Genomic DNA, 24,395 nt, shown 5'->3' with positions numbered 1-24,395 from the left:
TTGAACCCGCCACCTTAGGTGTATATGGCTGGCGCCCTAGCCGCTTGAGCCACAGGCGCCGAGCCTTGAGACAGAGTCTTACTCAGTCACCCTGAGATTGAGTGCTGTGGCATCAAAGCTCACAGTAACCTCAAACTCTTGGGCTGAAGTGATTCTCTCGTCTCAGCTTCCCAAGTAGGTGTGACTAAGGCACCTGCCACAACACCTGGCTATTATTTTTAGAGATAGGTTCTTGCTCTTGCTCAGGCTGGTCTTGAACTCCCGAGCTTAAGCAATCTGCCCGGCTTGGCCTCCCAGAGTGTTAGGATTATAGGCATCAGCCACTGCACCCAGCCTCCAAGAAGCACCAAGTCACACATATTTTCCTGTGTGGCTCCTAAGGTGGGCAGAAAATAATTCCATACTGTTTTCTTGGGATGTTTTGGATGACACCAACATCAGAGGAGACACAGGTTTCAATGAGATTGCTCTGAAGGATAATTTTAGATATGTGTGTGTATATGTGTCTGTGTGTATCTGTGTGTGTGTGTGTATGTGTACATTTTGAATTTATTAATTGTGAACAATTTAAAAACCAGCTTCTTACATTATGGTCATACCTGATGGACCTTCCTGAGCTCATTAGGAGAACCTCTGAAATGTGAACTCAGTGGAGTCCAGATTAAGATATAAACATTGTATCTATAACACCAGGCAAATGTGTGTGTGTGTATCTCTGTGTGTATATGCATGTGTGTGTATCTGTATCTGCGCGTATGTGTGCATCTGTGTGTATATATGTGTGCATGTGTGTGTATATGTATGTGTGTATCTGTATCTGTGTGTATGTGTGCATCTGTGTGTATATATGTGTGCATGTGTGTGTATCTCTGTGTGTATATGTATGTGTATATCTGTATCAGTGTATCTGTGTGTGTGTATCTGTATCTGTGTGTATGTGTGCATCTGTGTGTATATATGTATGCATGTGCGTGTATCTCTGTGTGTATATGTGTATATCTGTATCAGTGTGTGTATCTGTGTGTGTGTATCTGTATCTGTGTGTATGTGTGCATCTGTGTGTATAAATGTGTGCATCTGTATCGGTGTGTGTATCTGTGTGTGTATCTGTGCATCTGTGTGTATATATGTGTGCATGTGCGTGTATCTCTGTGTGTATATGTATGTGTATATCTGTATCCGTGTGTATATCTGTGTGTATCAGTATCTGTGTGTATATATGTGTGCATGTGCGTGTATCTCTGTGTGTATATGTATGTGTATATCTGTATCTGTGTGTATGTGTGTGTGTGTATCTGTATCTGTGTGTATGTGTGCATCTGTGTGTATAAATGTGTACATCTGTATCGGTGTGTGTATCTGTGTGTGTATCTGTATCTGTGCATCTGTGTGTATATATGTGTGCATGTGCGTGTATCTCTGTGTGTATATGTATGTGTCTATCTGTATCGGTGTGTGTATCTGTGTGTGTGTATCTGTATCCGTGTGTCTATATGCACATAAACATTTTAGGTTATACTGTCATGTATCATTTCCTTCAGTTTTCTTTCCTAAATGACATTAAGAGACAGATAGGAAAAAACACCCTTTACTACCAAATCAGGAGTTTTCTTCTATTTCTATTTACTTTTTGATTCTATATAAACAGGTAAGATACGCAGACCTTACCTGCTTATCTTACAAATGTTTGAAAAATATACAAAATATTTCTCACTGACTTGGCTACCCAAATAGCCAAACTGGCCTCTACTACTGTGCAGGACGAAACAAAAACAACAAATGGTTTTGCAAAGCTGCAACAGACACAGGTTTTAACAGCGCAACAAGGTTTCAAGCTTCTGAGAGAAAGACTACAAAGAGAAGAACAGAAAACAAAGCCTGAGATTCTCTACAAAATGTGTGTGTGTGAGGGGGACAGACATTCTATTCTGTAATGTATTAGAGGAAAACTCGAAGGGGTATAAGAGTAAAATGGATGTTTAGCAAATAGAATAAAAAAAATTCAGAACTCTAAAAATCACTTTTATTATTCCAGAGACAGGGTCTCACTCTGTCACCCAGGATGGAATATAGTGCCATCATCACAGCTCACTGCAACTTCAAACACCTGGGCTCAAGGGACCCTCTCACTTTAGCCTCTCAAGTAGGAGGGATTCCAGGTGTATACCACTGTGCCCAGCTAATTTTTTATTTTTTTTGTAGAGATAAGTGTCTTGCTTTGTTGCCCAAATTGGTCTTAAACTCCTGGCCTTAAGCAATCCTCCCATCTTGGCCCACCAAAGTGTCTAAAAACCATTTAAGAAGCTATATGCAGGCTGGGCACCTGTGGCTCAAGTGGCTAAGGCGCCAGCCACATACACTTGAGATGGTGGGTTTGAATCTAGCCCGGGCCCGCCAAACAATAATGATGGCACAATCAAAAAATAGCCGGGCATTGTGGCAGGCAGGTGGAGTCCCAGCTTCTTGGGGGGCTGGGGCAAGGGAATCAGTTGAGCCCAAGAGTTTGAGGTTGCTGTGAGCTGTGATGCCACAGCACCCTACCGAGGGTGACAGCTTGAGAATCTGTTTCAAAAAAAAAAAAAAAGGCAGCAGCAGCTATATGCAAAACTGTACACCCATCAGGAAAACCTATAGCACAAAGGAAAAAGTGTCTTCGGCCAGCAACCCCTAATCTTTTTGGTACCAGAGACCAATTTGATGGAAGACAATTTTTCTATTAATGGGAGTGTAGGGGGTTGGGAATGGTTTTGTATTGATTCAAGTGCATACTATTTCCACCTCAAATCACCAACCATTGGATTCTCATAAGGAGCACCCAATCTAGATCCCTTGCATGCACCATTTATTGTGGGGTATGTGCTCCTACAACAATCTAATGGCTCTACTTATTTGACAAGAGGTGGAGCCTAGGCAGTGACTCAAGCAATAGGGAGCAGTTGTAAATACAGATAAAACTAAGCTAAAGTGAACTAGCTGCTCACCTCCTGCTGTGTAGCCCAGTTCCTGAAAGGCCATGGACCATATCAAGTCTGTGGTCTGGGGATTGGGGACCGCAGTCCTAGGGTACAGAGTAAGATCTTGCTCTATCCTAGGCACAGGATACTTAGGATATGCTTATGCAGAGGGGACAAAACCACTAAATTAAAATAGCAATCAAAGCAACATAAAACATAAAGCATTCTAATAAACTAGAATCTTTATGTGCAAAAAAGTAAACCGAAAATACCTAGGAATATCCTTATCAAGAAAGAGCCTGCAAAAACATAGAAAAGGCTTTCGTTAGTGCAGCAAACCAAACCAAACAAAAAAAAAAAAAAAAAAGGAAGAGAGAGAAAAGAGAAAAAATATATATAAAAGAGAGAAATCTAGTGATAAGCAAAGTGAATTCACGTGGATAGACAATTAACAAACTGAGAATTCACAGGACACAATTTGATAGAGGGGTTCCAGTGACATAGGTCTCTCCTAAGACTTTCAACTAAGGAAAATACCCGTTCAGTGGTGACTTGATATTGGGAATGACAGGAAGCTGTGGAATTCAGGGACAACCAAGTCAATTTGTTAACATAAATGTAGGAATGAGAAGAGAAGAAATAAGAGTCCTTGTCAATTCTACTCTACTATCAAAACAGTAGAAAAGCCCTCTGAGATACAGAGAAAATACACCCTATTTGGAGTTCTGTAAGTTCTTCTTTTTTTTTTTTTAAGACAGAGCCTCAAGCTGTCCCCCTGGGCAGAGTGCCGTGGCATTACAGCTCACAGCAACCTCAACTCCTGGGCTCAAGAGAGTCTCCTGCCTCAGCCTCCCAAGTAGCTGGGACCACAGACGCCCACCACAATGCCTGGCCATTTTTTGATTGCAGCCATTATTGTTGTTTGGCGGGTCCGGGCTGGGGATTCGAACCCGCCACCTTAGGTGTACGTGGCTGGCGCCTTAGCCTGTTGAGCTATAGGCGCTGAGCCAGTTCTCCTTTTTTTTAGAGACAGAGTCTCACTTTGTCACCCTTGGTAGAGTGCCATGGCATTACAGTTCACATCAACCTCCAGCTCGTGGGCTTAGCCTATTCTCTTGTCTCAGCCTCCTGAGTAGCTGGGACTACAGGCGTCTGCCACAACGCCCGGCTATTTTTTGTTGTTGCAGTTTGGCCGGGGCCAGGTTCGAACCTGCCACCCTTGGTATGCTGGGCTGGCACCCTACTCACTGAGCCACAGGCTCCAACCTTTAAGTTCAATTTTAAACATTAAAATTTACCCAAACAGAATAAAAGCTCTCTTAAACTCAATTTAGCAATTTGCCATATTAACCTATGTTCCTGATATCCTCAAAATAAAGACTGATGCCTTCTTCTCTTGGAACATTCTAAACTACAGAGATGTCTGAATGTCCAGACAATTCTATGCTCTTAATTGAGTTGCGTGCTTAGCAAGTGTCAATATTATGTCCAAATCTGGTCCCTTAACTGTTATGCCAGTGGTACTTACTATTATCATTATCTAATTTACTTAAATATTAAGGGTGGTGCCCGTGGCTCAGTGAGTAGGGCGCTGGCCCCATATACCGAGGGTGGCGGGTTCAAACCCGGCCCTGGCCAAACTGCAAAAAACAATAGCCGGGTGTTGTGGTAGGCACCTGTAGTCCCAGCTACTTGGGAGGCTGAGGAAAGAGAATTGCCTAAGAGCTAGAGGTTGCTGTGAGCTGTGACGCCACAGCACTTTACTGAAGGCAACAAATGAAGACTCTATCTCAAAAAAAAAAAAAGATGTTAGTAAACGAGAGAAAGTTCAAAGGACTTGGGGCTTAGGTTTTTTTCAGTTTGCTAGTTCTTGCTTCACCAAACTGAAATTATAGAAGACAAATTATGAGTGTGGCTTTGTAAGAAAGATAATCAGAATTCCAATAAATAACCTTATAATTAAAGAAAAGGCCTTGGTCCTACATTAAGAACTTAATAAATTAACGTACATTTACAGTTTAAATAAAAACAAAAATGTTTAAGGTATATACATATCTATCTTATTATTCTTGACCTCAGCCAATGTTTTTAATTAACTAACTCTAAGCTTCTATTATACAAGATAAGCTGCTTCTGGTAAAGTTAAATTCATTTCCTATAGCATCTAACCTACTGCTGGCAAGAACTGAAGGACTTTTCAAGGTTTAACTCTAATGCAGGAAAACCTAGCATGACCAGCATTTCAACCCAACACCGTCTTTTTCTGTCTATTTTGCTAGGTACCCTACCCTACAGAAATTTGAGAAACTTTTTTTTTTTTGAGACAGAACCTCACTTTGTCACCCTCAGTAGAGTGGCATGGCATCATAGCTCACAGCAACCTCCAACTCTTGGGTTTAAGCAATTCTCTTGCCTCCGCCTCCCAAGTAGCTGGGACTATAGGTGCTCACCACAATGCTAAGCTATTTTTAGACATGAGGTCTTGCTCTAGCTTAGGCTGGTCTCAAACCTGTGAACTCAGGGCAATCTACCACCTTGGCCTCTCAGAGTGAATGCTAGGATTACAGGCATGAGCCACTGTGCTCGGCCTGAGAAACATTTTTTATGGTTGCAAAGAAAATGTGGTGGTAAATGCTGGCTGGGCACTGGCTGTGACGGTCTGGTAAAGAAGGAGAACGCCATGTGGAGCTACTGGTGACCTCCGAAAAATTGTATCATTTAAGATTTTGCCTAGGGGCTCGGTGCCTGTGGCTCAAGTGGCTAAGGCGCCAGCCATATATACCTAAGGTGGTGGGTTCAAATCCAGCCTGGGTCCGCCAAACAACAATGATGGCTGTAACCAAAAAATGGCCAGGCGTTGTAGCAGGCGCCTGTGGTCCCAGCTACTTGGGAGGCTGAGACAGGAGACTTGCTTGAGCCCAGGAGTTGGAGGTTGCTGTGAGCTGTGATGCCACAGCACTCTACCCAGGGGGACAGCTTGAGGCTCTGTCTCCAAATAAATAAATAAATAAATGAATAAAGATTTTGCCTAGGGATAGGTAAGCACCCCTCTTTATCTCTACCACTGCCCCTCCTCGACATAGACACCTGCCCACACACCTTTCCTTTCTTTCACAGCCCCAGCAAACAGAAGTTTGTTCCTTTTTTTCTTTTCTGAGACAGAGTCTCACTTTGTCACCCCCAGTAGAATGCCCTGCCCTCATAGCTCACAGCAACCTCTAACTCCTGGGCTCAAGCGATTCTCTTGCCTCAGCCTCCCGAGTAACTGGAACTACAGGCACTTGCCACAACACCTGGCTATTTTTAGATATGGGGTTTCACTCTATCGCAGGCTGGTCTAGAACCCATGAGCTCAGGCAATCCCCCCCACCTCAGCCTCTCAAAGTGCTGACATTACAGGTACAAGCCACTGCACCCAGCCAATTTTTCTATTTTTAGCAGAGACAGCGTCTTTCTCTTGCTCAGACTGGTCCTGGACTCCTGAGCTCAAGGGATCCTCGCACTTCGGCCTCCCAGAATGCTAAGATTACAAGAGTGAGTCACCATGCCCAGCCTCTTTCTTTCTTTTTAGAAAGCAGGGTAGGCAGGGGAAGGAACAGGGATTTTTAAAGTGAAAAGGGAGAAGGGAGTCAGTCCTTTGTCTGAACCAGGAGTCATTAAGGAATAAAAGGTATAATGGTGAGCAAAGCAACCCCCTCAGGAGCCGACTCATCACACTTCTTAGGGTGCCCACCTGCTAGAGTTATAGGACGACTTCAGGTACTTGGCAGAAATAATATTTAAGGAGAGGATGGCGTCAACTGCGGCTTCATCTACCTCAGGCTTATTCCTAATCCGGCCTAAAAGAAAGAATAAAGAAACCAGAATATAAATACATTTAATAACAAAACAAATTTCTTAAGGCAGAAAGAGACTTTTAGATCCTTGTGCAACATCAGGTGCTGGAAGGGTCATCTGGTTGCCTGAAGGGTTCTCCGTTCTTCCTCTTTGTCTGTCTCTCCTTTATTCCCTGCATTTAGTCAGCTTCAAAACCTTACTGATGCTTTTTTCAAAGATTTTCTCATATTCCTATATTTATTTCCAATATCATTACCTTGCTCACAAAGGTCACTTTCCTCTTCAATCTGGAACCAGCAACATCCATTTAATTGGTCTCCCTGCTGTTCTCATTTCCCTGTTCTAATCCATCTTCCATCACCTGTTATAAACTCATTAACCACCGACTTTATTGCTTTCCTACTCAAAATCACAACACTCTGTTTTAAATTAACATTCAGGGATGCAGCATTGCACAGAGATTAGTCTCCGGAACTGCCTGGTATTCCAACTCTCAGTCACTGTGAGGCTTTGGGCATAATGCTCAACCTCTCTGAGCATCAGTTCCCTCATCTGGAATGAGGAAAACAATTCCTCCCTTATATCTGATTGTTATGAGGATTGAATGAGGCCGTCTTTTTAGAGCATTCAGGAAAGCGTCTGGCACGTGGTAAACACTTTAGAAGAATTTGTGAAATAAAATGGACAAATAAATTACACGGTTTTTCAGAGAAGCCTCAGTAACGGCGGCTTCCACATCTTCTCTCCCCTCTTTTGTTTTGTATACTGGTGTTCCATGTAAAGAGGGATTCTGAGAAAGCTTGAAAACCACTGCTCCAGACGGGAGAGTGAAATAAAACTCTCTTCCAAGGATTTGGGATTTTCTTTTTTTCCTCATTTTGAAAATTCTCTTAGGAAAAATATTTTATTTATTTACTTATTTGAGACAGAGTCTCAAGCTGTCGCCCTGGGTAGAGTGTGAGGCAACAGTACAGCTCACAGCAACCGCCTACTCTTATGCTCAATGGATCCTCCTGCCTCAGTTTTTTGTATTTGTAGTAGGGATGGGGTCTCGTTCTGGCTCAGGCTGGTCTCAAACCTGTGAGCTCAAGCAGTCCACCTGCCCCGGACCCCCAACATGCTAGGATTATAGGTGTGAGCCACCTTGCCCAGCCCAATCTTTTTTTAAAACTTTTTCCTTAATAGTTGACTGGCAAGCTGGAACCTTCTGAGGGTTCTTAATCTGGTCTATAAGAGACACAAAGAATCCACAAAGAATCTGTGGAAAGAATTCAGATGGTCTGAATTCTTTGAGCTTAGATGGGAAAAGAATTACATCTTCATTTTCATGAGCCTGTAACTTTTCTGAAAACTGGCATTTCCTTCAGTTATGAAGGAAGGAATAAGCCACAGGGCAATCAGTAGTACCTTTGACTCTGCCCCTAGTAGAAACCACAGATGTTTCCCTATCACACTAACATAAAATATCTTATTTATTCATCATCACTTGCTGGACCTTGTTATTTAATGTATCAATAAATAAAACTTACATAGATAGACCCAGGTTACAAACAAGATAGGTTTTCTCTGTAGGTTTGTTCATAAGCTGAATTTACACAGGAACCGGTACATTTACTTACCTGTAATAGCCTCCATTCATAGTGCAAGCCATATGGCAGCTGGATGTTTATAAACTGGGGACTTGCCTATTTTACAAATTTGTTTACTATTTTAACAATTGTATTTCAATACTGTTAGTTTCCTTTGTAATACTAAAGTAGTTTATTTTCTACATTTGCAAACCTAATCCTGCTAGAGATTCATGGTGGCAAAATTCTCACTCACATTCCATAGCAAAATGCCTTAGTTTAATTTCTCCACGCAAGCCATGGTTTCTAGCCCCTCACATGTTAGACATATTCCTGACTCTTACTTGGGAATGTTTTTGTCTGAAAAACAAACAAATAAAACTCCTCTAATTTCTCGTGAATCTGTCTAGTGCTCCTGAATTGTTTTGTTAACTCTGTTAGCGCAGGTCTTACTCATCAAACCATTTCACAAACATATATGTGGTCTCCCCAACTACACTGTATGCTCACAATGAACAAAGGCTTCTTTTCTTTTTTTTTTTTTTTTTTTTTGACAGAGCCTCAAGCTGTCCCCCTGGGCAGAGTGCCATGGCATCACAGCTCACAGCAACCTCCAACTCCTGGGCTCAAGCGAGTCTCCTGCCTCAGCCTCCCAAGCAGCTGGGACCACAGGCACCTGACACAACACCTGGCTATTTTTTTGGTTGCAGCCATCATTGTTGTTTGGCGGGCCCGGGCTGCATTCGAACCCACCACCCCAGGTGTATATGGCTGGTGCCTTAGCCACCTGAGCCACAGGCACCGAGCCACACAGGCTTCTTTTACGCCCTCTCGCAACCTCTAGCACAGAACCACACCCGTGGTATGTGAGAAAACAGTGGTTGGTCAGGTAATACATAACTAATGATGGAGCTGAGAAACAAGAGTATGTCGTTTCAAACTCAAGGCCTCTACAATCTCCAGTCTGTGTTCTCCAGTACAGTTGTCCACATATCCACTGTGCTGCAAGCAGGGAAAAAGAACATCTCTAAAGTCCCAGCTCCATCCTCAGCCAATCGAATGTACTCACCGACCACCAGTTCCCGAACATCTTTCCAGTGCAGCTCGCTCCCCTTCTCGTGGATAATGGTCACTGTGATCCTTCGCTGGATGCCCTAGGTAATGGAGCAGGGCTGCAATTTAGCTGGGGTGATCAATCATTTCTTCGTCTTTGTTGTTTTCTGGGTTGTACAGTATAGGGATGGGTAGGAAGGAGAGGTATAGAAAGAAAGGGGAAATGCTACCCTCACTGTTATTCAAAACAAGGAGAAATGGGCTCAGCGCCTGTAGCTCAAGAGGCTAGAGCACCAGCCACATGTACCGGGGCTGGCGGGTTCAAACCCAGCCGGGGCCTGCCAAACAACAATGACAACTATAACCAAAAAATAGCTAGGCATTATGGGTGGGCACCTGTAGTCCCAGCTACTTGGGAGGCTGAGGCAAGAGAATTGCTTAAGAGTTTGAGGTTGCTGTGAACTGTGAAGCCACGGCACTCTACCTAGGGCAACAGCTTGAGACTCTGTCTCAAAAACACAAAGACAAAGCAAAAAAACAAGGGGAAATGAATTAAGTCAAGTGGTAAAGAACAGTCAGATTCAGTTACGGTTTTAAGAACATGTGGCTAGGCCAGGTGTGGTGGCTCACACCTGTGATCTCAGCACTCTGGGAAGCTGAGGCGGGTGGACTGCTCAAGCTCAGGGTTTGAGACAGTGAGACCCCATCTCTAAAAATAGCCAAGTGTTTAGAAAAAAAAAATAGCTGAGTGTTTTGACAGGCGCCTGAGGCAAGAAAATCACTTGAGCCCAAGAGTTTGAGATGGCTATGAGCTATGACACCATAGCACTCTACTGAGGGTGACAAAGTAAAATTCTACCTCAAAAATAAAACAAAACAAACAAACAAAACAGATGCCCAGATTACATGTCCTATTTTTTTTTTCATTTTAATTTTTTTTGTAGAGACAGAGTCTCACTTTATCGCCTTCAGTGGAGTACTGTGGCGTCACACAGCTCACAGCAACCTCCAACTCCTGGGCTCAGGCGATTCTCTTGCCTCGGCCTCCCGAGTAGCTGGGACTACAGGTGCCCACCACAACGCCCAGCTATTTTTTTGTTGCTGGGGCCAGGTTTGAACCTACCACCCTTGGTATATGGGGCCAGCCCCCTACCCACTTAGCCACGGGCACCACCTACATGTCCTATTTATTTTATGGGACCCAGCTCTTATGCCCACCTGGGTCATAAGCATTTTGGAGCACTTACTAAATATCCTCTTGGTTTTCCAAAAGGAGGACCTACATTTCATAATGAGATTTTTAGTCCACTGAAACCTTTATCCTCTAGCCCCATTAAGAAATTTGGCTGTGAGGCTCGGCGCCCTTGGCTCAAGTGGCTAAGGCACCAGCCACATACACCTAAGGTGGCAGGTTCGAATCCCCAGCCCGGCCTGCCAAACAACGAGGGCTGCAACCAAAAAATGGCCGGGCATTGTGGCGAGTGCCTGTAGTCCCAGCTACTTGGGAGGCTGAGGCAGGAGACTCGCTTGAGCCCAGGAGTTGGAGGTTGCTGTGAGCTGTGATGCCATGGCACTCTACCCAGGGGGATAGCTTGAGGCTCCGTCTCAAAAAAAAAAAAAGAGAAATTTGGCTGTGAAAGCACAGAGATTCCAAATAAGAGGAAATGAAAAGTGTAAAAAATGACATGGGAGCTGCACAAATTATAGTAATAAATAAAATAAACCTTTTCAAAATAGCCATTCTAAAAGATATATATGGTATATATTAAAACCAAAGGAGACATAAGCCAAAGTTTGAGAAAAGGCATTAAAAAATTAGTATATAAAAAATGGGGGCGGGGGGAAGATTGCACAACAGGACAATCTTACTCCCCAAACAGAAGAGAAAAGCAGAGAAAAAGAAAGTTATGATTCTTATTCCAAATGCTTTTTGGTGTTCCCTCCTAGGTCTTTTTTTGTTTCCTCATTAGTACCTGGTGAAGCAAAAATGTCCCCTGGCAGGGCAAGCCTTCTGTATGGTCAACCACAGCTGGGATATACCTATAAGAATGGAGATGTAAGAGAAAGAAGTGAGTGTTACTTCATCTGCAAGGTCCTCCCTCATTGCTCCAGTCCCTGGTGGGGGTCTTATTCTCCTGAGCTGACTTAGTCATAGTCTTTTGCATTTACTAATCCTTTCCCCATGTCTGGGTCTCATCATGCTTTCGAGGACTCAAGGACAGTAACACCTTTGGTTTCATCCCAGCCCCTTGCATAACAAGTATACAGTAAACAAAGCAGAAGTGCAATCAATTCAACAGGAAATGAGGAACAGATAATTTCAGATTCTAGTTAGTTTATTTAAAACCTAGAAAGCAATTAATTCAGTAGAAACCATCAGTACAACTATATCTCCCTCATAACACAAGTTAGAATCACATTACAGATCTATGGAAAGTCAAATTCCTCAAAATGGTGTAAATACTGAAAACTCCAGACAGGATGGACGGAAAACACTTAACACAGTGACATACACACAGCTGGACCTTAATACATGTTTCACGGCGATGACCATGGTGGCGGTTTTCAGTATTATACACAGAGGAACATTAGAATAACATTTACCTCCTACCTTTTACATTAATTGCTAGAGCCCCCTCCCTCTGATTTAAGAATAAGATCTCTTTTGTGTTTTTTCAAAACCATTTTAGAGACAACCATAACAGTAATTATATTCATCACTTACTCTAACACAGCTCATAGATGGAAAGTAAGCTGATGTTGATCGTTTTGATCTAGGACAGTGGTTCTTTATAGGAGACTGAGCACCAGGCTTATAGGACCAGGAGTCAGTTCTTGAGGTAGGCGCTGGGAGCAGGATAGTCTCCGAGCTGGCATGGAGATGTTCTGCAGCCCAGAGACAAGCCCTCAAGCAACTGCATGTATTTATGAGTTAAGATCAGTCACTCGTGAGCAAGCAGGTGTTGTACTTTGAACATGTGTGGTGCAACAGGGTGGGAGCTGAGCCCGAGGGGAAAGAGCACATAGCAATCATTAAGCACGGAGTTCCTGTGTGTGCCCCCCCCCCGCCTTCAATCAAAGAGGTTACAGAGGCTCTCCCTGCACCCATGTGAAGCCCACCTCTTACAAGCATGTACTTCTAATCCGAGTCCCAGCTGTTTTTATTCACATGGTGATGGGGTGACACAGAGGGCATCAACAGTTCTTAAATGGAAGTGATTTTGCTCTGGGGGGCATGTGACAGCGTCTAGAGACATTTTTAGTTATTCCAACTAGACGAGTGGTGCTACTGGCATCTTGTGGATAGAGGCCAGAGGTGCTGCAGAATAGCCTCTAATCCACAGGATAGCTTCCTACAGAACAGAAATACCTGGCTCAAAGAGCACTGAGGTTGAGAAATCCTGGTCTAGGGAAACATTCTGCCCCAACCCCTTTGTTGAGATTAGTAATAGAAGTCTAGACCATATTCTGTGCAACATGTTCTCCTGGCTTTGCTAGTGATGTAATGCACTCTGTAGGTGGTCATCCCTCACAACAAAGTGCCAGTCTCTATGACCTTGCTGCTGCTAACAGGAGGGCAAATTATTATACCGAGTAGTCAGTTTTCAGACAAACACCTGATTAAAACAAACAAAGACCAATACAGTTCAATTCAAACTGGAGATTGATAGTGACGAGATTCATGGACCTGAACACAAAGGAAACTTAAAAGTTCATTTCCTAATATTGAAACACTTTGCCTTATTTAAAAATTTAGAAAGTTGGACTTACTCTCCTGTAGGCTCCAGTTCACTGATCTCAAACCAAACCAGAAGGTCGTACTTGCTCATGCTCTGGCCAAGGCTGGTTTTGCTCATGGTGTTTAACTTGGTGGCTGGAACTTTTAAACATTTTTAGAAAATGTCAGAATCTGGTCTAACTCTACTCAGCACAAGTATAAGCTTCTCTAATGTCAATCTTCAAGGACATGCTTAAGAAAGGCAACAAAAGTCAAGGGACAGATTTCAAAGGAGAAGACAAAAGAAATGTCAACTTCAACTATGTTCAATTCTAAATTCAGTAGACAAGGAAAATGGAGAGTCAGTATCTTCTTCCCTCTTCACAAACTATCTCCAAAGATAAGCAAAAGGATTTCGTGCAGAATAAATGCACTCACAGAGCCATTTCCAAAAATCTTCCCTCTTGAATCGCACATTTTGTGGCCGACAGAACACTGTAATTAAGTGGGAGACAATGCTTCGAAAGCCTTGCACATGCCAGGGCTCCCTCAAAGCTGATGTGGTGGAGGAAAGCCCCACCTTCCATCCCAGCAGTTCCCAAACCTCCCTGCACATAAGAGTCACCTAGGAATCTAAGAGATGGCAGAGCCCAGGCCACATCCCAGATCAAGTAGACCACAATCTCTAGGGGTAAAACAGTCCTTGCTTCTAAAGTTCTACAGGTGATTCCAATATGCAAATAAATTTGGGAATCATTGGTCTAATTCATAAATACAATATTCTGAATATGATCTTAGGTTACACATTTTCTTCAGATTTAAATTACATTTCTTTTGTTGGGGGGGCAACAGAGTCTCACTCTGTCACCCTTGGTACAGTGCTGTGGTGTCACAGCTCACAGCAACCTCTAACTCTTGAGCTTAAACGATTCTCTTGCCTCAGCCTCCCACGTAGCTGGGACTATAGGCGCCCACCACAACTCCTGGATATTTTTTTGTTACAGTTGTCATTGTTGTTTGGCAGGCCTGGCTGGGTTCAAACCCGCCAGCCCCAGTATATGCGGTCATCACCCTAGCTGCTGAGCTACAGATGCTGAGCCTGCCTATTTCTGTTGTTAGTTGTCAATGTTGGTTACCAGGCCTGAGCTGGGTTCAAACCCATCAGCCCCAGTGTATGCGGCCAGCCCCCTAACCACTGAGCTATGGATGCTGAGCCTAAATTTCATTTTTTTTAAAAGTAAGGTCTTACGCTGGAACTATAAGTACACACCACTACACCTGACTAATTTTTCTATTTTTTGTAGAGAAGGGGTCTCGCTCTTGCTTGGGCTGGTCTCAAACTCCTGGCCTCCAAGTAATTATCCCTCCTGGGCCTCCCAAAGTGCTAGGATTACAGGCCATGCCTGGCCTAAATGCCACATCCTTAACCGATGCCATATAACTTTAAAGGGCTTATCCTCTGCAAATCTGTTCTCATTTATAAAATGTGGATCATGATATTTAGCCTGCTATCTTGAAAAGGTATCACGAAGATCCACTAACATAATGTATATAAAAGGGCTTTATGAATCGTACAGCACTACTCAAATGTGTAGCCTAGCAGCAGTATTCATCCCAGCTGGATTTCACCAGTTGATGATGCTAGAAAGGGTCACTGATACTAGCAGTTAGTCATCTAACCAGAAGTATTAAATCAAAACCAACTATTAGTAAATGCCTTCAAAATTAAAAATGCTATTGCAAAGAAAACAATAGCATAAGGAATCCCTCCTCCCTACAGTCATACAAGAGAGGCAGGAGTAGAAGGTGCTTCCTGAAGTCTCTCTGTAGGAAATGTGATAGGATCTTGAAATTGTGCTGAAACCTACATTCAGATCAAGTAGCACATAGAAACATTGGTGTTTCATACACAGAAAGCCAGCTTCAGGACAAGCCCGAGGTTGCTTCTATATCTAAGGCACAGCTAATTCGGCTACTAACCATCTCGTTTGGGTACCCTCTCGCTCTTGCAGCTGGGAACTGGCAGAAAGAGAAAAGGCGGCAATGCATCAGCCTCATCCTGGAAGGTGGTGATAGCGGAGGATGCAAGCACACTGGCGTGCTCAGAAAGCGTGTCCAACACATGCACATTCACATAGTCAGACACGAGAAACCGAATCAGCTCAATCTTTCTCTCATGGTCTGAAGGCAGATGAAGATGAGGAGTACAGGGGGTGGACAATGAGTACAGGGTGGGGTGGAAATTTGGTAAGTGGGCAATGAGGAGAAAGGATGAAAATAAACAAAAATCAAAATAAGATAACTGAACATGCAGAATAAATGTACTATGAAAGAAATGCCTAGTCACCTGACAGTTATGGGAGTTACACAGAAAGCAGAAAGATTTAGGAACAAGGAAATTATCAAAATCTACAATAAGAAGACCAGAGATGGCTCAGCGCCTGTAGCTCAAGCGGCTAAGGCGCCAGCCACAAACACCTAAGGTGGCGGGTTTGAATCCAGCCCGGGCCTGCCAAACAACAATGATGGCTACAAGCAAAAAATAGCCAGGTGTTGTGGCGGGTGCCTGTGGTCCCAGCTACTTGGGAGGCTGAGGCAGTAGACTCGCTTGAGCCCACGAGTTGGAGGTTGCTGTGAGCTGCAATGTCACAGCACTCTACCCAGGGAGATAGCTTGAGGCTCTGTCTCAAAAAGAAAAAAGAAGAAGACCAGAGATGTGGCAGAGATAGAAGCTGATCTTTTCTTTTCTTCTTCTTTTTTTTTTTTTTTTTTTTTGAGACAGAGCCTTAAGCTATCACCCTGGGTAGAGTGCTGTGGCATCACAGCTCACAGCAACCTCCAACTCTTGGGCTTAAGCAATTCTCTTGCCTCAGTCTCCCAAGTAGCCGGGACTACAGGTACCCACTGCAAAGCCCAGCTGTTTTTTGGTTGTAGTTGTCATCGTTTGGCAGGCCTAGGCTGGATTCAAACCCACCAGCTCTGGTGGTACGTGGCTGGCGCCTTAGCCACTTGAACTACAGGCACCACTCTGATCTTTTCTTACTTCTTATTTTTAACCAGGAACCAAGAATTCTAATTTGTGCTAGATATATATGTGAGCAATAGAAGAAATACATGAGGATACACGGAAGAGAGAGAAACTTACATATAATTTTTATCTGAAGAGTCACTAAAAATAAGAGGAGCTCACAGAGTGTTGCTCAGGAATGGAGCGAGGGCTCACCTGGCTTGGACAGCGGCATGGGTGGAGGGAAGAACCGGCGAGACGGCTGAGGTGGGCTGCAAAGAAAGAAAGGCAACCTTCTTCAAGACTGAAGCATCAAATGTTGGTGTTAATGGCATGTTTGAATTACCTTTAAGGAAACAGATCTATTGAATTTTCAACTGTGGCATAATCCCTGATAACAGAGATAATCTTACGCTGTCAAACAAGCTAAAATATTTAAATGAAAGTTCTCCTATAAATCTTAGCTAATAAACAAAATGAGAAAATTCTTCTGTTACCACTGATACTCTGCCATCATCAAAAAGTCCTAGTCTTTGCTTTCTTCATCAGCTTTGATGAACACACTTAGAACTTCCATTTTATAAGCTGTGGGTCACTAGGATGTAATACACAGTGTTCATGTTACATGCCTATTACCTCAACTTTCTACCCTATTTAATCTCTTCCTTCAAAAAGATGGGATTTAAGGTCACCTGGACAACATTCAATTTGCTGTCTATAATTAGTGACTGGGTCATTAGAAAAAGGTGAAGTTTCTGAAGAGGAAACAGGGTGATAGCTTACTCCCTCATTGTAGATATACATATATATAGTTTGCATATATATAGTTTGTGTGCAGTTTAAATCTTTACTATGAGAACCTTTATTTTCATTATTTTTTTAAACATCTTTATAGTTATCTTAACCCCTCAAAACATTTCCAGCAACTGAAAAACTAAAAAACAAAATAGTAACAAACTGTCTGTTCACTGGTCCAAACCTGCTCAGCTCCTGCCCCTGCAGGTGGAGTGGGTGCTGCTGGTAGTGTCCAAAGACCTCAAACACAATCGGTTTGGTTCTGATGTAATCCACAAAGGATTCAGTGATCTCCACTGCAATCTGACAAGTAAGAAAGCCAAGCAAGATTAGGAAAGATTTGTTGTAAGAAAAAACGCGTTTGCTTCAATCAGAACTTCAGTACTGCTGAGTGTCCTTACGTGTGCAGTGTTGTTATGCAGGCTCCCCTCTCAGGTTCACTCTAAAGTAACTTCGTCAAGCTTCGGGAATCCGACACCCTCCACAATCTGACCCAACTATCGTGAGTCCCTGCTGCTCCTCACACACTTACTGTTCTGGCTCAAACTCATCTCCTTTTCCTTTCCCCTGTTCTCTCCTCTGCTGTGCTGAGGACTGGCCCAGGCTGCAGCCCTGCCTGAGAGGCCCTGCCAAATGTCCACACACCTAAGTCATCCCTGCGCTTCAAGGTCTGACTCAAACAGTAACAATACTAAGAAGGACAGGTACAGATTGTGGACTACGTGCCAGGTTGACAAAATCCCAAGTTGACTTACCTTTTCTGGGTCCTTCAAAAAACTCCCTGCCTCCTTTCTCCACTTAACCATCACCCCCCAAAAAGTGACGTAAAATATTCACTGCATTCAACAAATACTTTCCTCATGTCTCTCTCTCTTGTACAACTGTTGCTTACATACACATTTTATTTCTCCTATCATAACTCTAAGCTCCTTGCAGTTATCTGCAATTCAACTGCATCCTCCAGGCATGTCGGGCACAGTCCTTGAGCAGAGCAGCTGATCACTATGTGTCAGATACATGCATGCTCACATTCACACAAACACCAAAAACAAAATACTGTATTTTGCATGTAAATGTTCCATCTTTGGAGTTTTCCTTTCCTCTCCTACTTTACGGAACAGACACAGCTAGCAAGAGAATGAGGGAGAGTTTCGTGCAGCAGAGAAGATCCTGGATGCTAAAGTCACACTTTTCTGGGTTCAAACCCCACCTCTGCCTCTTCCTAGCTTTCCAAGATGTAACAGGGATTACTGTAATCTATGCCTGTAAAGGGGGAAGATTAAATGATACAAAAAACACTCAGAAAACTGACACAAAATACATTTTTGTGAATGTTAGCTATTATGATAAGAATGATGAGTTTTGAATAGAGTTTAAGTGAAATTTATAATATTTAAGAGACAGATGGTCTGTTTTCTTCGAGTATGAAGACAGTTGTAAGGGACATTTTAGTGGATTAATATCAGCTGCAAGGAAAACAGACTAACTCTTTTTTTTTTTTTTTTTTTTTTAGGACAGAGTCTCACTGTGTTGCCCTCCATAGAGTGCTGTGGCATCACAGCTCACAGCAACCTCCAGCTTTGGGGCTTAGGTGATTCTCTTGCCTCAGCCTCCTGAGTAGCTGGGACTACAGGCGACCACCACAACGCCCAGCTATTTTTTTGTTGTTGTTGCAGTTTGGCCAGGGCCAGGTTTGAACCTGCCACCCTTGGTACATGGGGCTGGTGCCCTACTCACTGAGCCACAGGCACTGCCCCACTAACTCTTAACTATAGAAGGTATTTAATAGTTTCTGTATTCTTTGCAACTGCACAATATAAATGTTAGAGGACATATTTATGCATTCAAACAAAACCCTTATTAAACATGCTTATGTTTCTAGGACATAAACACTAAAACAACTCACTACATCCAAACTGATGGAAGATTTTACTGGCAGACACCACATACCACTCACTGGGGCCATTGTAAATCAGACAAGGAGGTGCTGCTCCTTCCACTGAGCATGACCTCACCGCTCTGGCCACTCCCTCTATTGTCTACTGCCTCCGGGACGCTCCCCTGCATAGGGAGCCTTTGGCTGTTGTGCCACTGTGGTGGGCTGAGAGATCTAAGGTACTACAAACCCATGATATGTTTGCAACAATGTCTACATTACTTACATTCTGCACGTGGTAAAAGCCCAGGGGACTCCCTCTGCCATTGTTTTTGAGGGGTTCAGTGGAGAATGCTTCATCATGGCGATGCAAAAAGCTTAATTAAAAAAACAAGACATGAATATCACACTAAATGGTTTCATCAAGATATGTTTTAAGAGCTAAACTTGGGTCCTATAGAAAGAAGCAACCTACTTAAGAACATTCTTTATCCGAGCTAAGTTATTTACATTTTATTATCAAAAACCTTTTCCACATCACACAGATAGCATTTTATTTATTTACTTAGGCAGTGTCTCACTCTGTCACTGGGGTAGAGTGCCGTGGTATTGTAGCTCACAGCAACCTCAAACTCTTGGGCTCAAGCAATCCTCCGGCATCAGCCTCCCAAGTAGCTGGGACTTCTGGTGCCTGCCACAATGCCACAACAGATATCATTTTAGATTTTATTTTGAAAAATGGGACCAGGCAGAGTGGCTCAACTCTATAGAAAATTTTAAAGATTAGGTAGGCATATTGTCTTTATGTGCCTATAATCCAGCTACTTGAGAGGCTGAGACAAGAGATGATTTAAGCCCAGGAGCCTGAGGTTGCTGTGAGCTATCGTGACACCATACACTTGAGCCCAGGCAACAGAGAAACCCCTGTCTCAAAAAAAAGGGGAGGGGAGGCTACAAGATGGCAGACTAGGAACATCTAATCAGCTGCTCTCAGTAAAGCCAGGAGAAAATGTCTATCATCCACCCAGAAACAACACTGCAATGGCACAGTGAGACTACATGGCAGGGGATACTAGAAGCCAAAAAAGATAAGATGGGTGGGAGGCCTGCACAGAAAGTGGGTGGAAGGGAGCACCATGACCCAGGAGAGCCTACATGTGGAATCCCTGGGGGATTTAAGTCCAGAGAAGATTCACCTACATCCCTTAGGACGCATAGCACCCTATACAGGTGGACTGGGGATTGGACTGAACTCTGGGAGGGCCTGTCCCTCCAGTTGTGGGACATGGAATGAAATGCGCTGGAACTTAGGTTCCACAGGACTCTCAGTAGCACAGGAGCCAGCCCTTTGTCAGATTTTTTCTTGATGTGGTGGAGGCAAAGGCAGGGCATGTCTTGAGCACCTAAACTCAGGTTATCCTCCCACCCTGGCCCCTGAGAGAGCTGGGATTGCTGGTTTGGGCCACCATGCCCAGACTATTACCATTATCTTTCTTTTTCTGTCTTCTCTCCCTTTTGTTATTATTAATTTTCTCTTTTTATTGCTCTCTTCTTTACTCCCCCTTTTGTCCCTGACATCAAAGCACAGAGACAAGGAAGATTAAGGAGAAGGAAGAAGTGAAGAATTAAGTAAGAGGAAAGAAGTAACAAGAAGAAACCACACATAATGAGGAACCAAGAAAAAATTCTGGCAACATAAAAACTCAGAGCAGATCAATCTCCCACGGGATCACCAAAGTACCACAGAAAGCCCCATATATAAAGAAATCATGGAAATGACAGAAATGGAATTTAGAGTATGGATAGCAAAAACAATGAAGGACAAGTGGAAAATCACCAAAAGGAAATACAAAAATTGACCCAAGAAATGAATAGAAGACATGATGAAATTACAAAGCAGCTTAAAGAATTGAAGGAATTTCAAAATATAGCAGAAAGTTTCAATAACATTAAAGCATGGAGAAGAAAGAATCTTAGGCCTTAAAAACAAGGCTCTCGAGCTAAGTCAATCATCCAAAGAAGCAGAAGAGAAGAGATTTATAAAAGCAATCTCTTAGAGAATTATGGGATTAGACAAAGTGTATAAACATACAAATTAAAGGTATCCCTGGAGGAGGAGAAGAGAGACCCAAAGGCATGTAAGCCCTACTGGAAGATACCGTAACTGAAAATTTTCCAAACATTACCAAAGATTTAGATACTCACTTTTAGACAGATATAACAGATAATTGAACCTCAGTTTATTTCCATTCAAACAGAGCATATCCTAGAAACACTGTAATTAAACTTATTAGGTCAAGTAAAAAATGAAATAGAAAGTCCTACAAGCAGCCAGGTATAAGCAGCAGCTTTCCTATAAGGGCAAAGACATTATGGTGACAGCAGATTTTTCAGTGGAAACTCTGCAAGCCAGAAGAGAGCGGAACCCAAACTTCCAGTCCAAGATCCTGTATCCTGCTAAACTAAGTTTCATATTCAATGGAGAAATCAAATCATTTACTTACAAGCAAGCATTGAAGAAATTTGCCACTACAAGACCAGCTCTGCAAGAAGTACTCAGACCTATACCATACATCGACCACAACAATGGACAACCAGCAAAGTAAAGACACCTGGAAACTAAAGGACAACACCTAGCTTCCATAATGGCCCAAGTAATAAGACAAGGCAACACATCTCCACAAAATAAGATGAACAGAACTCCCGCATACTTATCAGTTGTCTCAATAAATGTGAATGGGCTGAATGTCCCATTTAGAGAGACAGGGCCTGGCTGACAGGATAAAAAAAAGCACAAGTCAACTAAACGCTATCTTTAGGAAATACCTCTAACCTTCAAGGACAAAACAAGATTCAGGATGAAGCACTGGAAAACAATATTTAAGGCAAATGGAAATCAGAAGAAACAGGAGTCTCAATCCTATTTGCTGATACAATTGGCTTTAAAGCAAGAAAAAGTAAAGAAAGGCAAAGATGGACACATATACTGGTCAAGGGAATGATACAACAAGAAAACATTTTAGTCCTACATATTTATGCAGCCAACTTAAATGCTCCTAGATTTATAAAACCAGCTCTAATGGGTCTAAACAATATGTTATCCTATAATACCATAATAGCCGGGGACTTCAACATCCCACTAACAGAACTGTACAGATCCTCAAAGCAAAAGCTAAACAAAGAAATGATGGACTCAAACAACAAATGGGCTTAAGAGATATATACAGAATATACTACCCCCAAAACACTGAGCATACGCTCTTCTCATCAGTGTCTTGTTGGATACTGCAGAAGCTGTCCTAAGAGAGAAATGTATCACATTAAATGACCACATCTAAAAAACACAGCATAAATCAACGACTTAATGAAACATCTGAAGGAAGTGAAAAAGAGTAATCCAATCCCAAACCTAGCAGAAGAAAAGAAATCACCAAAATTAGATCAGAATGAAATGAAATTGAGAACAAAAGAACCACTCAGAAGATTAGTGAAACAAAAAGGGTTCATTGAAAAGATAAATAAAATCAATAAACTTTTGGCCACATTAACTCAAAGAAAAGTAAGACTCTAATAAAGTCAATCAAAAAATGAAACAGGATAAATAACCACAGATACCACAGAGATACAAAAGGTCATCACTGAATACTACAAAAAAACTCTACGCCCAGAAATTTGAAAATGTGGAGGAAATGAACCAATATATTGAATCACACTACCTCTCTAGACTTAACTAGGAAGAAACAGATACTCTTGAACAGGCTAATAATGAACACTAAATTGCAACAACAATAAAAAAGCTTCCAACCAAAAAAAGTCCTGGACCAGACAGTTTTACACTACAATTCTACCAAGCCTTCAAAGAAGAGCTTGCACTTATATTGCAGAACCTATTCCAAAACACTGAGAAGGGCAGAATTCTTCCCAACTCCTTCTATGAAGCAAATATCAACTGATACCCAAACTAGGAAAAGATCCAAACAAAAAAGAAAACTACAGATCAATTTCATCAATGAATATGACAGAAAAATACTCAATAAAATCCTAGCAAAATAAAATACAGCTATATGTTAAAAAAAATTATACATCACAATTAGGTGGGCTTTATCTCAGGGATGCAAAGCTGGTACAACATATGCAAATCAAGGTCGGCCGTGCAAATCAAAGCTCATGCCTATAATTCTAGCACTCTGGGAGGTCAAGGTAGGTGGATTGCCTGAGCTCAGGAGTTCAAGACCAGCCTGAGCTGGAGCAAGATCCAGCCTCTAAATATAGCTGGGCATTGTGGCATGCGCCTGTAGTCCCAGCTACTCAGGAGGCTGAGGCTAGAGAATCACTTGAGCCCAAGAGTTTGAGGTTACTGTGAGCTATGACATTATGATACTCTACCAAAGGCAACAAAGTAAGACTCTGTCTCCAAAAAAAAAAAAAAAAAAAAAAAAAAACTGCAAATGGATAGATGTAATCCACCACGTAAATAGAAGCAAAAACAAAGACTATATGATCCTCTCAACAGATGTAGAAAAAGCATTCAACCCAGTTCAGTATCCTTTTCTGATAAGAACCCTTAAGAAAATAAAACAGGCAGACATGGGACATTTCTTAAACTAATAGAAACTATCTGTGACAAACCCACAGCCAAGATCATACTGAATGGAATAAAACTGAAAGCCTTTCCACTTAGAAATAGAACCAGACAAGGATGTCCACTGTTACCACCACTATTCAACATAGAGCTGGGAATCCTAGCTAATGGAATCAGACAAGAGAAGGCTATCAAGGGCATCCAAATGGGGACAGAGGAGGTCAAACTTTCATTCTTTGTTTATGATATGATCTTATACTTAGAAAACCCCAGGGACTCAACCACAAGATTCCTGGAAGTGATCAAGAAATACAGTAATGTTTCAGGGTATAAAATCAATGTCCACAACTAAGCAGCCTTTACATATGCCAGTAATAGTCAAGCTGAAAATCAAATCAAAGACACAATACCCTTCACAGTAGCTTCAAAGAAAACGAAATACCTTGGAATATACCTAACAAAGGATGTGAAGGATCTCTATGAGAGAACTATGAAACTCTGAGAAAAGAAATAGAAGATATTAACAAAAAGAACATACCATGCTCATGGCTAGAAGAATTAACATTGTTAAAATGCCTGTACTACCCAAAATGATCTACAGATTTCATGTAATCCCCATTAAAACACCAACACCATACTTTGAAGAACTTGAAAAAAGAGTTCTCTGTTTCATATAGAGCCAGAAAAGAGTTCAAATAGCCAATGCAGTTCTAAGAAATAAAAACAAATTTGGAAACACCACATTACCAGACTTCAGGTTATACTACTAGTCTACACAGATCAAAAAAGCATGGTATATAAATGTCTTAACACAATAACTAAGAAAATGACATGAAGGCTATGTTAACCAGTTTGATGAAAATATTTCAGATTGTATATAGAAACAGCACACTGTACCCCATGACTGCATTAATGTATACAGCTATGATTTAATTTAAAAACAAAAGGATGATATTGGTATATAAATAAAGACATAGGTCTATGGAACAGAACAGAAAACCTAGA

At 42.2% G+C, this 24,395-nt stretch overlaps 1 protein-coding gene across 2 annotated transcripts in view; it reads right to left on the bottom strand.

The window, feature by feature from the left end:
- Positions 1–24,395, bottom strand: part of KIF1B (kinesin family member 1B) — a 161,503-nt gene that overhangs the window by 22,349 nt on the left and 114,759 nt on the right. For both annotated transcript variants that reach the window (XM_023515228.1, XM_012807292.2), the window contains 7 exons: positions 19,095–19,185; positions 17,117–17,235; positions 16,354–16,409; positions 13,184–13,292; positions 11,386–11,452; positions 9,429–9,513; positions 6,688–6,793 (listed from right to left, as the gene is read on the bottom strand). In XM_023515228.1, coding sequence (XP_023370996.1) covers positions 6,688–6,793; positions 9,429–9,513; positions 11,386–11,452; positions 13,184–13,292; positions 16,354–16,409; positions 17,117–17,235; positions 19,095–19,185 — 633 coding nt within the window. The remainder of the gene's footprint in view (positions 1–6,687; positions 6,794–9,428; positions 9,514–11,385; positions 11,453–13,183; positions 13,293–16,353; positions 16,410–17,116; positions 17,236–19,094; positions 19,186–24,395) is intronic.

Source organism: Otolemur garnettii, unplaced genomic scaffold (assembly GCF_000181295.1).
Source record: "Otolemur garnettii isolate 467f Iridium unplaced genomic scaffold, OtoGar3 scaffold00067, whole genome shotgun sequence".
Taxonomy (NCBI): domain Eukaryota; kingdom Metazoa; phylum Chordata; class Mammalia; order Primates; family Galagidae; genus Otolemur; species Otolemur garnettii.
This window is presented reverse-complemented; position numbering and strand designations above follow the sequence as displayed.